The sequence below is a fragment of the Apium graveolens genome, chromosome 9 (assembly GCF_009905375.1).
Source record: "Apium graveolens cultivar Ventura chromosome 9, ASM990537v1, whole genome shotgun sequence".
Classification (NCBI taxonomy): domain Eukaryota; kingdom Viridiplantae; phylum Streptophyta; class Magnoliopsida; order Apiales; family Apiaceae; genus Apium; species Apium graveolens.
This window is the reverse complement of record NC_133655.1, coordinates 10,693,806-10,707,655: the sequence shown is the minus strand read 5'-3', so window position 1 is coordinate 10,707,655 and position 13,850 is coordinate 10,693,806. Positions and strand designations below refer to the sequence as shown.

The window sequence follows — 13,850 nt, the reverse complement described above, 5'->3', positions numbered from 1 at the left end:
TTATTAAAAATCGATTGTTTTTTGGTCGATTTTGGAGCATGTTCCTTATGCTACTTATTTTTTTAATAATAATAGATTTAATTCAATAATAAAAAATCATACGATATCTACATAAATGATCGAGTCGAACAAATATAAAATAGATCAAATCATCGATTTTCATCCAAGTCTTCGTGCAGAGACCATCAAGCGATATGTTGAAGAAGATATATTTACCTGTTTCATCACAATCTCAAATCGTTTGAACTATCGACCATAAATGTAATCCTGGATACAGATCCAGCACTCACAATAAATGAGAGAAACAAACACACTCTCGTCGAGGAGAGAAAATAAACTGAAAATCTAAATAAAAATTCAGATCCGAAAAAATGAAACTTAAAAAGAGATAATCATTTAACCTTCAAATCCAATATGATCCGCTTGAATTCAAGATGAAAGAAAATCCAAACTCCGACAATGAAATCTAATAATAAACTAAATAGGTAAAAAATCTTCCCTCAGAAGACAGATTATTGAAAGAAATAAAAGAAATAAAACAAATAAAACAAATCAACAGATTTGGAGTTTTCCACTGGATAAACCGACGAAAGCTCGTTAAAAGGAGGCTGATTTTTTTATTAAATGAGGTTAGGGTTTCGAGAGGATGATCACAAATTATAAACCTACCGTTTTTTATAATTTTTCACAGTACTTACTAACCACCACAAATTAGAGGTATATTTTTATTTTATTTTATAACCATGACTTTTAATTAAAATAGTGTAATTAATCTTTCAGGTCCAAATAATTAGCATCCAAAAAATTTATTTTATCTATTTCTATCCAACAATTTTGAATTTCTCATTCCCCTTCTATTCTTAAGTGCCATTTCAGCTAGCCTTATAAATACCGGATAAGAAAAACACAATCTTCATCCAAAATATCACTCAACAATCTTATCACAACATGTACTTCCAATATCTCCTTACTTTCCTAACCCTAGCACTTCTTCATCACTCTCATGCTCAAAACTCAAACCAAGACTTTCTCGACGCACACAACGCAGCTCGTGCTCAAGTCGGTGTCGCACCGATGACATGGGATCCCAAACTGGCTGCCTATGCATATAACCATACTAACTCGATACTAGCAGACTGCAAGCCAGCACACTCCATTAAATGTCCTTATGGTGAAAACCTAGCTAAGGGCGCCCGTTCAATATTAACTGGCACTGCAGCAGTTAAGGCCTGGGTTGCTGAGCAGAAATATTATAACTATTCGACAAATACTTGTTTACCGGCTGCAGTCTGTGGTCACTATACTCAAGTGGTCTGGAAAAAATCGGTCAGACTCGGATGTGCTAGGGCTTTGTGTAACAATGGCAAGGCGTTCATAACTACTTGTAGCTATGATCCTCCAGGTAACTATAAAGGGATGAAGCCTTATTAGAGGAGCTTGAAACTTCACAAGTGGTCAAAAATGAGATGAAGATCACTAATTTGGGAGTATTTGATGAATAGTTGCATATAATAAATCAAGCAAATGTAATAAGTACACTGTGTGTAATGTGTGTAGTAAAATATGTTTATATTTGAATTTGAGAATTTTCCTTCATCATATTAAATAAATGTGTGGCAAAATAAGAAAAATGTTGTGGATCCCCAAAATTATCCTAAAAGATTTCCCAATAAGCACATTGGACAAGATTATTGAATACTTTGTTGGAAAAATTTGTGACCAAGCATGCATAAATATGCTCTCACTAAGCAAAACATATTATGTATCATTAACTAGAAATCGGGCCCATACCATACCCGGTTAATATCTAATTTATTTGAAATGAATGTGTTAATTTGGTAAAACATTATTTTAAGTAAATATTAAAAAAATGTTATATATTAATTTTTCTATAATATATGAAAAAATAATAATTTCTTGCGAATGTTGAATAAAGGTCATATAAAGATTTTTTTTACAAATTTTATTTAAAATTTTACAATATTGTGAATTAGTTAAAAAAAAATAAAAAATGGAGTGAGTAATTAGAATTAGAGAGGATGAGAAATGGGGAGTAGAGAGAATAAGTGAATATTGATGAGTGAGAAATTGAGGATTAGAATTAACGAAGAGAGAGAAATAGTATATAAAAGAAAATATTTTAAAACAATATAAAAAATGATATTAAATAATAAATTGACAGACGGCAAATAGTTTGGTAGCAAATCTCTTCTACTTGAGATATTTCATTCACCTATATCACCTCATACCACTACACCATATTGTCATATGTGTTTTTTATCATACACATAATATATAAGTGTGTTAAATGAATAATTTATTTAATTTAAAGATAGTTACTGGAATTTCGCAAAAAAAATAGTTATTTGAATATTTGTATAGTTGATTTTAAAGAATTAAATTCCATATATAAAGTTAGTCATGGTACATAAATAAATTATTATCTTATTTATTAATTTTTTTTAGTTTGCAAAATACATCTCATATAGTTTTAACATATTTTTTATTATAAAAATAATTAAAATGTACATATATAATTTTTAAAGAAAATATTGAAAATAGAATCGCTTATATATAAATAATCTATATTGGTATTACATATTTAGATAGGTTCGAATTATAATGAGTCAATTCATTTGAGTTTATTTCGAATTGGAAATCAGAACTTGACCCACTATTCAAAAAATACCCGAAAAATATTGTCACATTCTACATTTAATAAATTTAAATTAAAAGCTCGGCGAGAATATCTTACCAATAATGTGAAATTTTTTAATATCTTATATTAGTAAAAATTAATGTATTTGAGGTCTTTATAGGATCAAGTCAATTGATTATTTGTATTAAATTACTAACTTCACTGGTGGCGCATTATTGTTTTTGGGACTTGTCCAGATTTTAAAAATAATAGAAATTTGGTATAAAATCTCACGAGATTTTTTAAAACTCTAATGAAATATTAAATCGATTTATTTTTCATTTTTTAATGTAAAAAATTAGCTTTTAAAAAATATTTCTTTTAGATAAGTAATATTTTTGAATTATTCAAATAAAAGTTATATCTATACTATATTGTAGTATTTGATTCAAGGCATTATACTATTTAAAGAAAATTTATATTGTTCAATAATTTGAAGTAATTATCCAGTTCAACTGATATTTATAAAATTTTATCGAATTGAAAAATATTTAATTTTAGGAGAATGGTATACAATGTTATCAAATTATTATATGAAGAAATATTAAATTCGTAATGAAAGAAATTTAAAAGCGATTTAGAATAACGATATAATTATAATTTTTCCTTCGAATTCTTGAAATAAAATCATGAATATCAATAATAAGTCTTTACAATATATAATTTATTTTTATATTACAACTATAATTAATGTTTGTCAGTGATAATGTGAATACCATATTTAAATTATCGCAATTTATTTATTACATAATTTAATTTTTGAATAATTACATATACATGTTATTAAAGTAATCAATTGTCTCACTAGATGTTAATAATGATTATACATGCACATAAATTAGATATTTAGCATATAAATAATTAAAATCATTGTAAGTTGCTAAGAAATGTAACATACGATAATTTACATGCTGACACACACATACAACTTCATTTTACTTTGTTAATAGTAGTATAAATAAAAAACTAACATTTTTCCATACATACATATGTTGAATTTCAAAAACTAACATTTTTCATTAAAATCAACTTTTATATTAATAGTAGTGTAAATTTTACATTATTGTATATTATAATTGCAAGTTATTCTTATTTCAGTTATGCATTTTTATCTTTTTAAATTGAGTAAGTTAATTGTAAGTTAGTAATGAACTTAATAATAATATAGACCAGTACATATAATTTATTTAAAGAAAATTTAAAATTTTTGGTCAACTATGTATTCAACATATATGTTAATTTTTAGTTTTTTTATTTATAAATATATTAACGACATTCTACAGATTAAGTTAAATCGTTTCATTTTAAACGTACACTGACAACTTTGTTTATATTGATTCATTAAATATAAATTATACAACACAAACAAGAATATATATATAACGTTGTGTAATTTGATAATATTTTATATGAAAATAATACACATTGATCAAACAATTCAACTTGTATTTGATATACATTAAATATTGTATAACATTTACAAATAATAAAATAACTAAGAATATTATAATTGCATGATGAATAAAAAAAATTTAGAAAACAGGTTATTATGCTAGTTAAATTTTGTATATCAAATTAGATGAAACAGAGCTAAAAACAGTCGATATTTCCGTAGCGAATTAAATTTTTTATACACAAAATCATATAGCTGGTGTTAAAACAAAATTAGTAAGTAGATAGCTCGTTTAGAAAAAGCAGGCCCAACTCTGGCAGCCCACCCATTTGGCTACGCGCAATTGCAACTTGATAAATGTTGTTGGGCCTTCATATATTGAATTTAAAAATAATAAATAAATATTTTTTAGCGTTAACATAAATTTATCTATACTATACTATTACAAGTTAAATATGATTTCGTTTGATCGCTCGGTTAACACCTTCTTAAAAAAAGTATGTTAACACATTCCAAAATAAAGTTTAAACAAATATAATTTAGTTAAAAAAATTAAATCATGTAACAATAAACTCTATGAATTATTATCCAGTTTGATCGTACTTAACTTTTTTCTTACCTCTTTTATAGGGAAACAAAAACCAACCATTTTTTTTTGTAATTCAAATTATAATATAACAAAATAATTAATAAATCAAGAAAATAATAAAATAATATTACGAAAAACAATATCAAATCATCCACATACAATATTGCTATTCAAAACTCTCACTTTCTTAGCGTCTCTGCACCCTACGCAGCGAAGCGACCTATAAGCTGTAGTCGGAGGACATTTTAAGATTTTAACTATCTAAATTTTGAATCATTCAATAATATAATACATACAAGATAATATGTACATATTTTTAACTTTATTAATCTCAATAATATATAACTATTGTCTTTTATAAATTATAAAAAAATTAAATCATGTATCCAATATAAGTACAAACTCTATAAATTATTATACAACTTAATCTATAATCGCACTCAACTTCTTTCTTATGTATTTTGTAAGGAAACAAAGCCCTTCCAAAATTAATTATAGTAATTCAAATTATAATATAACAAAAATATTTAAAAAATCATGAAAAATATTTAAAAACAAAATTACAAAAAATAATATCAAATCGTCCACATACACCGCTGTTATTTAAGACTCTCACATTTCCCTAAAAGCTCTGTACCCGCGTAGCGAAGTAACCTATGCTTGTCGACGGATCGGATTCAGATCGAATTCACCCAAATCCGTATTCAAATCTATTTAATTTTATCGGATTCGGGTCGAATCAGGTCAAAACCCGGATATTTTACATGTCAATCCATATCCGCTCCATTTAATTTAATGGATAACAGATCAGATTTCGGATATCCATTAATTCATTTATATTTATAATAATTTCTAGCCAATCAACATTACAACATGACACTCACTTCACCTCGTAAGACTATGTCTTTTGTTTCATGTTCTTTTCAATAGAATTAAAAAGAAAATACATGTACACAATTGGAACAACCATTAACTTCCATATGTTGTAGATAAATAAATTCAGATCTAAATAACTATACTACAGGCTAAATTAATACCATATTCTAAGCATTAAACAGTTGTGTGTATGCAACAACAGCAAGCAATAGAGCATTCTCATTTTTAAATGGTTTGAGTGCTAGTGAGTTTAGTTCTGGTTCACTATATTGAAATTCTTAAAATTTGGTAGATGCATTCAAAACAAAAATAATCATCAGAACTCCATTCTAGCCATGGATTTCCCTTTTGGGGCAAGCCCCGTGAGAAATCCCAACTTAACTTGCTTATATCGATCAGAATTCAATTTCCTGCACAAGAAATTAAACCACTGTAACAATAAACGACATGGAAAAATCCTAAAAGAAATCCGGGTGAAAATAGTACCTGCTCCTCCGAAAGAGGTGCTTCACGTGCTTCTGAGTATATTATATACTATTTATTATAAATATATTATATTATGTTATACTATATTATATATTCATATATAATATATATAATATTATATATATAATTAAACGGACCGGGTCATGGATAACCGGATCAGATCGACTTAAATCTATATCCAATCCATTTATTATTCGGATCTCCCTTGTCGGATCGGGTTGCAGATCAGATAATTTTCAGGCCAGTCTATATCCAGTAAAAAGAACCTGGATCGGATCGGATCTCCGCTCAAGGCCTCAAGAGACCTATAAGCTATAGTAGGAGGACATTTTAAGATTGTAAGTATCTAAATTTTGAATCATTCATTTATATAATACATACAAAATAATATGTAAATATTTTAATTTCATTAATCTCAATAATTTATAATTACTGTCTTTTATAAATTATTTTTATAAAATAATAAAATTATAAATGCATAATTAATTCGTGTATCACACAGGTTATGAGCTAGTAAATATATATAATTGTTTATCCAACTCAAACAGTGCCTCGATTCCAATTTGGATTTAAGGCATATAAAAGGTATAATTAAGTTAAATGATTAAATTTTTATTCAATAAAAATGTAAAAAAATAGGAAATTATATATTTTATATATACTTTAAAATACGTATCGAACTTGTAAGGTAAACAACCGGAATGGACGGGTGACGGTCAGTTATCAAACACAACACAAATAGGCCACTAAAAATAAACGTTTTTATGGGCATACACTAAGTACAATTTTTTATAATTTTGGAATTATTTTAATTTATCAATAATTCTTAACACCCCTGCATTTAGAACAATTAAATCAATCAAAATGCTTCAAAATTATAAATTTTAATGCCGAGTATCATACGCCCATGACACACAAACCCAAAAAAAAAATGGTCTCTTCTAATGTGTGCCCAATAAACACTAAATTTTATGAGTTTGATGTATTTTTATTGGTGAAGTTATTATAAATGCAAGGGGTCCATTATTTATGATTAGAGGATGAATTAAAATAAACCAAATTTATGGAGTCAATACTTATTGTGTGCAATTGGCCTTGACACATGTTAGAAAACCGGAAAAAAGAAAGAAAAGAAAGGGTATATTAGGTCATGAGGGACACCCGTACAGGCCACTTACATTAAACGTGTCACGTTTCCCGGGGCACGCATCTCTCTCCTCCTCTGTCTCTCTCTCTCTGCTCAGCTATTCTCGTTGTCAGTAAAGAAGCCTCACTATATCTAAGCACATTGTCCTCCCAACTAAACAAAACTACTCCCTTCCCTTTGACTACTCTCTTTCTCTCTCCCCCCTCTCTCTCTCTCTGTTTCTCAAGGTATGTTCTTCTGTTTTTTTCTTTTTCTTTTAAGCATAAAATAATTTCATTATTTTTTTTCCTGTACATTGTTTACTTGTATGTTTTCTTCTACTTAAGTGTTGGAAAAAAAAGTTATGTGCTTGGTTTTTAGGTGTTTTGATACTAATTTAGTATGGGGTTTGTATTTACATGTTAAAGATTTGATCTTTTCTGTCAGTATCTTGTTGATTCTTTGTTTAGCTTTTGTGTTTTGCTTAAAATGATTACAATGGCTTTCTGGGATGTTTTAATGTTGGTTTGCTTATCTTTTTTAACTATTATTTGATGTTTTTGTGCTCATTGTGATTGCTATTGTGCATTTATAATCATACATATGCCCCTTTGCTTTGTTACTTGTTAGTTTCACTTTGGTGAGGACTTTATAGCTTGGAAAAAGATTGGATTTTTTCCTTGCAGAAACTCGAAAAAGGCTGTACTATATCTGCTTTTTGCATATTGTGGGTATGGATATGTATCATGTTTGATGATTTGGCGCGATGGTCAAGTCTTTACTTGCGGTCTCATTGTGTCACAGTTTAGAACCCTTGTAAAACGTAAGGATGAGGTTGATTAGGCTGTTGTTGTGAGAGCCTTGTATACTGCTATTACCTTTTTTATATTTATCAAGTTCGATACAATCAGGGACGTTAACCACAGAAGGGCTAACCTGGGCTTAAGCCCAGGTAGATTTGGGGGGGGGGGGGAATTAGTAGTTACATGTGTTCTTATTTTGCAGCCCAATTAAATCTAAAGCCCATGTAAAACCAAATTTTGTATAGTCCATTTAAGCTAATAATTGTCTAATTCACTGAAACTGTGTGAAAATCAAACCAACAAATATATAAAGATCACAAGTAAAACTTGTACGATGGTGAAATTTTTTCAAGCCCACCCCATTTTAAATTTCTGGTTCCGTCCCTGGATACAATGTAGTATTTGTTAGTTTCTGTATTATGATAAAGTCATTGAGGCCTGAGGATTATGACTTCTGGTAGCGGGTTTTCATTTTACTTCGATATAACCTACAGTTAGCCTCGTTTGTTAGTTATGCTTGTAGCCAAGTTTTATGGGGTTAAGACTTCAGGGGTTTTAAGATTGGAGTTGTACCTTACTTTGATTAGAAATTAAGTCTTTTTTATTGAATAAGATGCTGTTACTCATTCTTTCTTAATTAGGTTTTTCTTCCTATATTATGATGCAGCCATCAAACGATATGATCCTGATTCCTGATATATACATAAATATTTGGGGTTGATTCGAACTATATGCCCTTAGCTTTCTGAAAATTAGATTCAATGAGACTGTGATTAACTCGTGGTTCATTTGATGCATGCAGCGATCTGTTGAACTGAGGGAGATTAAAGGTAGAAACTAGAATAGTTTAAGCATGTACAGACAATTTTCAAGTAGAAACCAGAGGAATAAAGGCCTCAAGGTGAAGTATGCACTGCAAATCATTTTGCTGGTTGCTGTTTGCTTTTGGTTAATTTACCAGGTCAAGCACTCCTATGACAAGAAGAAGGATTTTGATGACAATGATGCAAGGAACTCACAACATGTCCAGACAAATAATGAAATCTTGAACCTAGGAAGAAAAGATCCACATCCTCAAGTGAAGGAACCGAGTAAAAAGAATGAGAAACATGATGAAGAAGAAGACGGGGATATAGAAGTAGACGTTAAGGCAGAAGGGAAAAATGATGAAGTTAAAGGAGATGGAGATGTTGAGGTAGATGGGCATGATCAACAGAAATCTGATTCCGAGCTTGATGGAGAAAAGGTTATAATTGATGAAGAGAACGAACTAGAAGGGATTGATGAAAAGAAAGATGAAGAAAAGGTAGTTACAGATAAAGACAGTAAAATTGAAATTGAGAGTTCTGAAGATAACCTTGATCATGATCGAGGTACTAAGAATGGTCATGAAGCACGTGAAGAACAATACAAGGCTGATGATGCTTCCAGTGCTGTGACAAATGAAGGCCAAACTTTGAGTTCTGAAAGTGAATCTGGTAACACAGAAAACCGAACGGATACTCTTGGAAATGAAAACAAAGGCAGTAATACCAGTAGAAAGCATTGATGGTCAATACATTAACTGATTCAAAGGTGCATGAGGAAACAGCGAGAAATGGGACTTCTTCAATGGTCAATCCAGAGAAGGATTCTGGAATTTTGAACTCTACATCCCTGGGAAGCATATATTATAATTCTTCAGTAACTACAGAGTCCACTAGTAAATTCGAAATAAGCAATGATACCGCAGAGAGAGATACAGAATTACCTGATCTGCGTAATGGAACGGAGAGCAGCATATTAGATTCAAGTCATGCACATAATGACACTGATGAAGGTAAGGGCTCTGCTGCAGGCTCCAACACCCAAACTGTCTCATTAGAACTTACAAACAAGTCTAGCACTATGGTCAACAACCTATCTGATTTTAACACAACTGGTAGCATTGCGACTGGAAATGTGGAGTCGAATCTAGGCGCATTGTCAAATTTTTCCAACAATCAAATTGCATTAGAGCATACAGCGCCATTCAATGCATCTGCTGAAACAAAAGATGCATCTGAGATTAGCGCGATAGAGAAAAACGAAGATGCCCATCAAACTGAAAAGTCAGACTTGAGTACTGGGGCAGATGCCAACTCTCGAGGCTCAAATTCCTCAAACATGGTTGATTCTATTGTCATGGAGGACAAGTTGCCTCGATTGGATCTTGAGACGATGCAAAACTTTAGAATGGAGGGAAGCAACAGTGAGGTGACTGCAAGTGAATGATAGCCTGTGCCATCGAGTCTTTTGAGGTGCTTTCAAGATCTGTAATATGTAGTTTATCCCTTTGCTTTACTGTCTAAATTAGGTTTACATCAATGTAACATAATCTGAGTTATCTTAGATTCTTGATGTTTCTCTCCTTATTTTGTGGTACAAATGTGCAATGCGGAGTCAGGAACTCTATATGGGCTTCCATTGTACTCCTTGCGACAAATTTTAGATATCATCTAAAATAGAACATTAACTTGTCCGATGTACATAGTCTTACCGGTCTTTGTCATGAAGAGGCCGTTTCCAAGACTTGGAAGCCTCAACATAGTGGATTCACAATTACACACTCAAATCCTTAACCCTGTTGATGCATGGAGCCCTTTTGTACTTCTACAGTTTGATAGATATAAACATCACTGACTCTCTCTTGATTAGATGCCATGGTAGCCATACCAGTGATTTGTGAAGCTAATATTATCGCAAGCATGTCGATGTTAAGTTTAAACTGCATTCAATAACCAAGCTAAAATTTTAAACTAACAGCAGCCTAAAACTGTAAACATAATAGTGATTTGTTTAGTGATCTAATCTGCTTCTACAAGTACAACCCAAATAATCCTAGTGTCAACTCAACACATAATCTGTAATGTCAAATTGCAATTTTCTAAGGGAGACAACTGTGATCAAGAGTATCAGACCCACCTGGAGAATAATTCGAATCTTCATATAATAAGGGTCCCCTCCAACGCCCGGCCAGTGGTTTTAAAATCCAAAATACAAGCATCCATATCCACACCAATGTTTAAAATAAAATGTTCAACATGAAAGTTATGATAATAGTACTTGTTTAATGGCCCCTTAATTACAAGAATAGCTGGATCTCAGGCACCTGGTATCCAGGGTGTTCCAACCTACAAAACCAACTACATCACTTTCAATACAGTGGACTATCATAGGATTCCAAACACATATCATCCTTCTCAAGAAACCAACAAATTTTGTAAACTTTAAACAATGCTGTACTATATACAAAATCAGATGAATGAATAAGTAAATTTCACTCAAACAAAATTCTTCTTGTCAAATGACTGTACACTCTTGGGGAAAAATGAAAATTAGCAAGCCAAAAACTGATGCTAGTTGATTAAGAAATCAAGAATCTGAACTAGAATACCTAACTATGATCAAAACAACAAATCGAACTGATTAATCATGACCCGGTTGCCTTAATTCCTTCCGTAGCTTACTTGAGAACGATTTACACGCATCCATGCTTAAATCCATTGCAGCAGCTAAAGCAACAAAGGCAGCTGCATCTTCCGTGCACGATACATGATGTGTACTGATCTCCACTTCTGGCTTGCTACACTTTCCACCACCCATTATGGTTGATGACATCACGAACCCTCGATATAGTAAGTGTGCCCATGACCCGGACCCGACATCTGAACTGGAAATGGACCCGGAATCAAAGCTGCTGCTAGGAGTGCTCATTGGTGAGGGACCGGTACTGTTGTCAATTATGAATTTTCCACCGTTTTTTGTACTCAGCTTGGAATTGGTGAGAGTGATGGCATCGACACCACCATCAGGAAAGTGCTCAAACCGGTAGCCAAGATAGTCACCTTTTTCGAGCCAAGCCTCGAGACGTCCCCACGGCTTCCATGTTGCCTGGCCAGGCGTAAGAATGAGCCAGGCGCCTGGATTTGAACGGCAAACGCGATTAGTTCCATTTGATGGGACAAATGGTGTCACCATTGATGCACAAGCAACAGGTGATCCTGATAGGTCATGGATCGTAATTGACCATCCTTTTCGCTCTTTTGGGTGTACTTCTTTATCACTACGCAGTGAAGTCAAGCAGCTTCTTGACTTGTTGGATTCGGATTCTATTGATCTGTTGAACAATAACAGAACATTCAGATCAGATAACAATCACAAGTTCATTCCTGGTATTATTCAAAACAAAGACAAAACTAATTACGGATGATCCTTCTACTATTTGTTCCTATAAAAGAGCCGTCATAATCGCTAAAAAGATCCAATTCAATAAACAAAAGCATCCTATATGTCAATTTTGTCGAGATCTCAGAACCATTTTACTTGTAATAATATAGCAACACACATTTTACTAATAAGGTTAACTAGTGTATTCATGAAATACGGAATATTATCTTCGATTTGAATCTCAGTTCAAACACTACCTTAACAAGCATACCAAAATCACTAGCAAGCTTAAAATATGTAACAGATTTACAAACATTCAAACAGACTATAATAACTACTGTGATCATGAAATACGAACAAGATCTTAACTATCAATTCAAAAATTACCTTAGCAAGCATACTAAAATCACTAGCAATCCTAAACTATGCAACAATTTACAAAAATTCACACACACGCATACAATCAATTCAAATAATATCAAATTCAAGAATGCAAAGAACTAATCAAATTCACATACCTTGTTCTCAAATTACGCTCCCCACCAGAGTTTCGAAAACCAAACTCACAAGTAAAAACAGCCTGTCTAACATTCCCATTAACCTGAAAAACCTGAGGACTACACTCAGGCTCACCATCAAATTGAAACACAAATCTTGGATCAGGCTCAATCCTAACATTCAAATTCAACTTCACCCCTTTACCAATCTCAACCCAGCCATTCTGAATCACACAAACCCTATTCTCCACACTCTTCAAATCCAAACAAACACTGCCTATCTTCTTGCCACCACTAAACCTACATGAACTCTCACCTTTCTTAGCAAAAACATCAACTTTTACACAAAAGGGCTTCTTGTGAACACCTGATTTCTCCATAATTTTCTCAAACTCTGACTTTTTCAAGGTGAAAGAAGCATGAATTTGGTCATCAATCTGCTGGTTTTCTTGCAAAACAACACCAATCTTGGAACTTTGAGTTGGAAAGTCTTTAACTTTCATCTTACAATAACAAAAACCATCTGATTTCAAGATTGGATTTTTAACAGCAAGATTCTTGATCACAATCCTCACAAAAGGACAGGGATCCATTGTAGCCTTTTAGACACAACTTTAATTTAAAACTTGGAGAAATAGTAACAACTGTATGTTTATGTCATGTCTGTATATATTTAAGTATTGAGAGAGAGAGAGAGGGAGAGAGAGATTAGGGAGAGAAATAGTATGTGATAAGAATATATGTACTGTATATGAGAGAGAGAGAGAGTTAGGAGAGAGAGAGATTAGGGAGAGAAATAGTATGTGATAAGAATATATGTAATGTATATGTGTGTGTGAGAGAGAGAGAGAGAGGAGAAGGTTAAGGAAGAACAGGCTGGAGGGAGGTGAGCTGTGTGCACGCACACACACTAAGAGATTGCCAGCAAGTTGGCATCTCTGTCAAAACAGTTAAATAAGGGGATAGATAGGATAGATAGATACAACATTGGTGTAAGTATAGGTGATACAAGAAAGTAAAAGGAATGTTTTTGATTAGCTGGAGATGGGTAAGATGACAGCTGTGAGCGACTTGGGTAGTTTTGTAATGTAGTTATGTCTTTGGTTTTATTGGGTTTGGATAGTTGGAAGACTTCACCAACTATACATTACATACAAACATACATGTAGGAGTTGGTCTCTTAATAAGTCATGT

General features: G+C 31.9%; 3 protein-coding genes across 3 annotated transcripts; 2 read left to right on the top strand and 1 right to left on the bottom strand.

The window, feature by feature from the left end:
• Window positions 1-909: 909 nt before the first annotated feature.
• Window positions 910-1,698, top strand: LOC141682830 (pathogenesis-related protein 1A-like). The gene has a single exon (XM_074487523.1). The coding sequence runs from the start codon at window positions 949-951 to the stop codon at window positions 1,429-1,431; it is 483 nt and encodes a 160-aa protein (XP_074343624.1). The 5' UTR covers window positions 910-948; the 3' UTR covers window positions 1,432-1,698.
• A 5,528-nt stretch (window positions 1,699-7,226) lies between these two features.
• LOC141682617 (uncharacterized) lies at window positions 7,227-10,364 on the top strand. Its single transcript, XM_074487321.1, has 2 exons — window positions 7,227-7,416; window positions 8,774-10,364. Exon 2 carries the CDS (start codon window positions 8,825-8,827, stop codon window positions 9,518-9,520), a length of 696 nt encoding a protein of 231 aa, XP_074343422.1. The 5' UTR covers window positions 7,227-7,416; window positions 8,774-8,824; the 3' UTR covers window positions 9,521-10,364.
• An 825-nt stretch (window positions 10,365-11,189) lies between these two features.
• LOC141684720 (uncharacterized) lies at window positions 11,190-13,640 on the bottom strand. The gene is made up of 2 exons (XM_074489817.1): window positions 12,678-13,640; window positions 11,190-12,109 (listed from the first exon to the last, which is right to left on the bottom strand). The coding sequence occupies exons 1-2, from the start codon at window positions 13,247-13,249 to the stop codon at window positions 11,419-11,421; spliced, it is 1,263 nt and encodes a 420-aa protein (XP_074345918.1). The 5' UTR covers window positions 13,250-13,640; the 3' UTR covers window positions 11,190-11,418.
• Window positions 13,641-13,850: the final 210 nt, after the last annotated feature.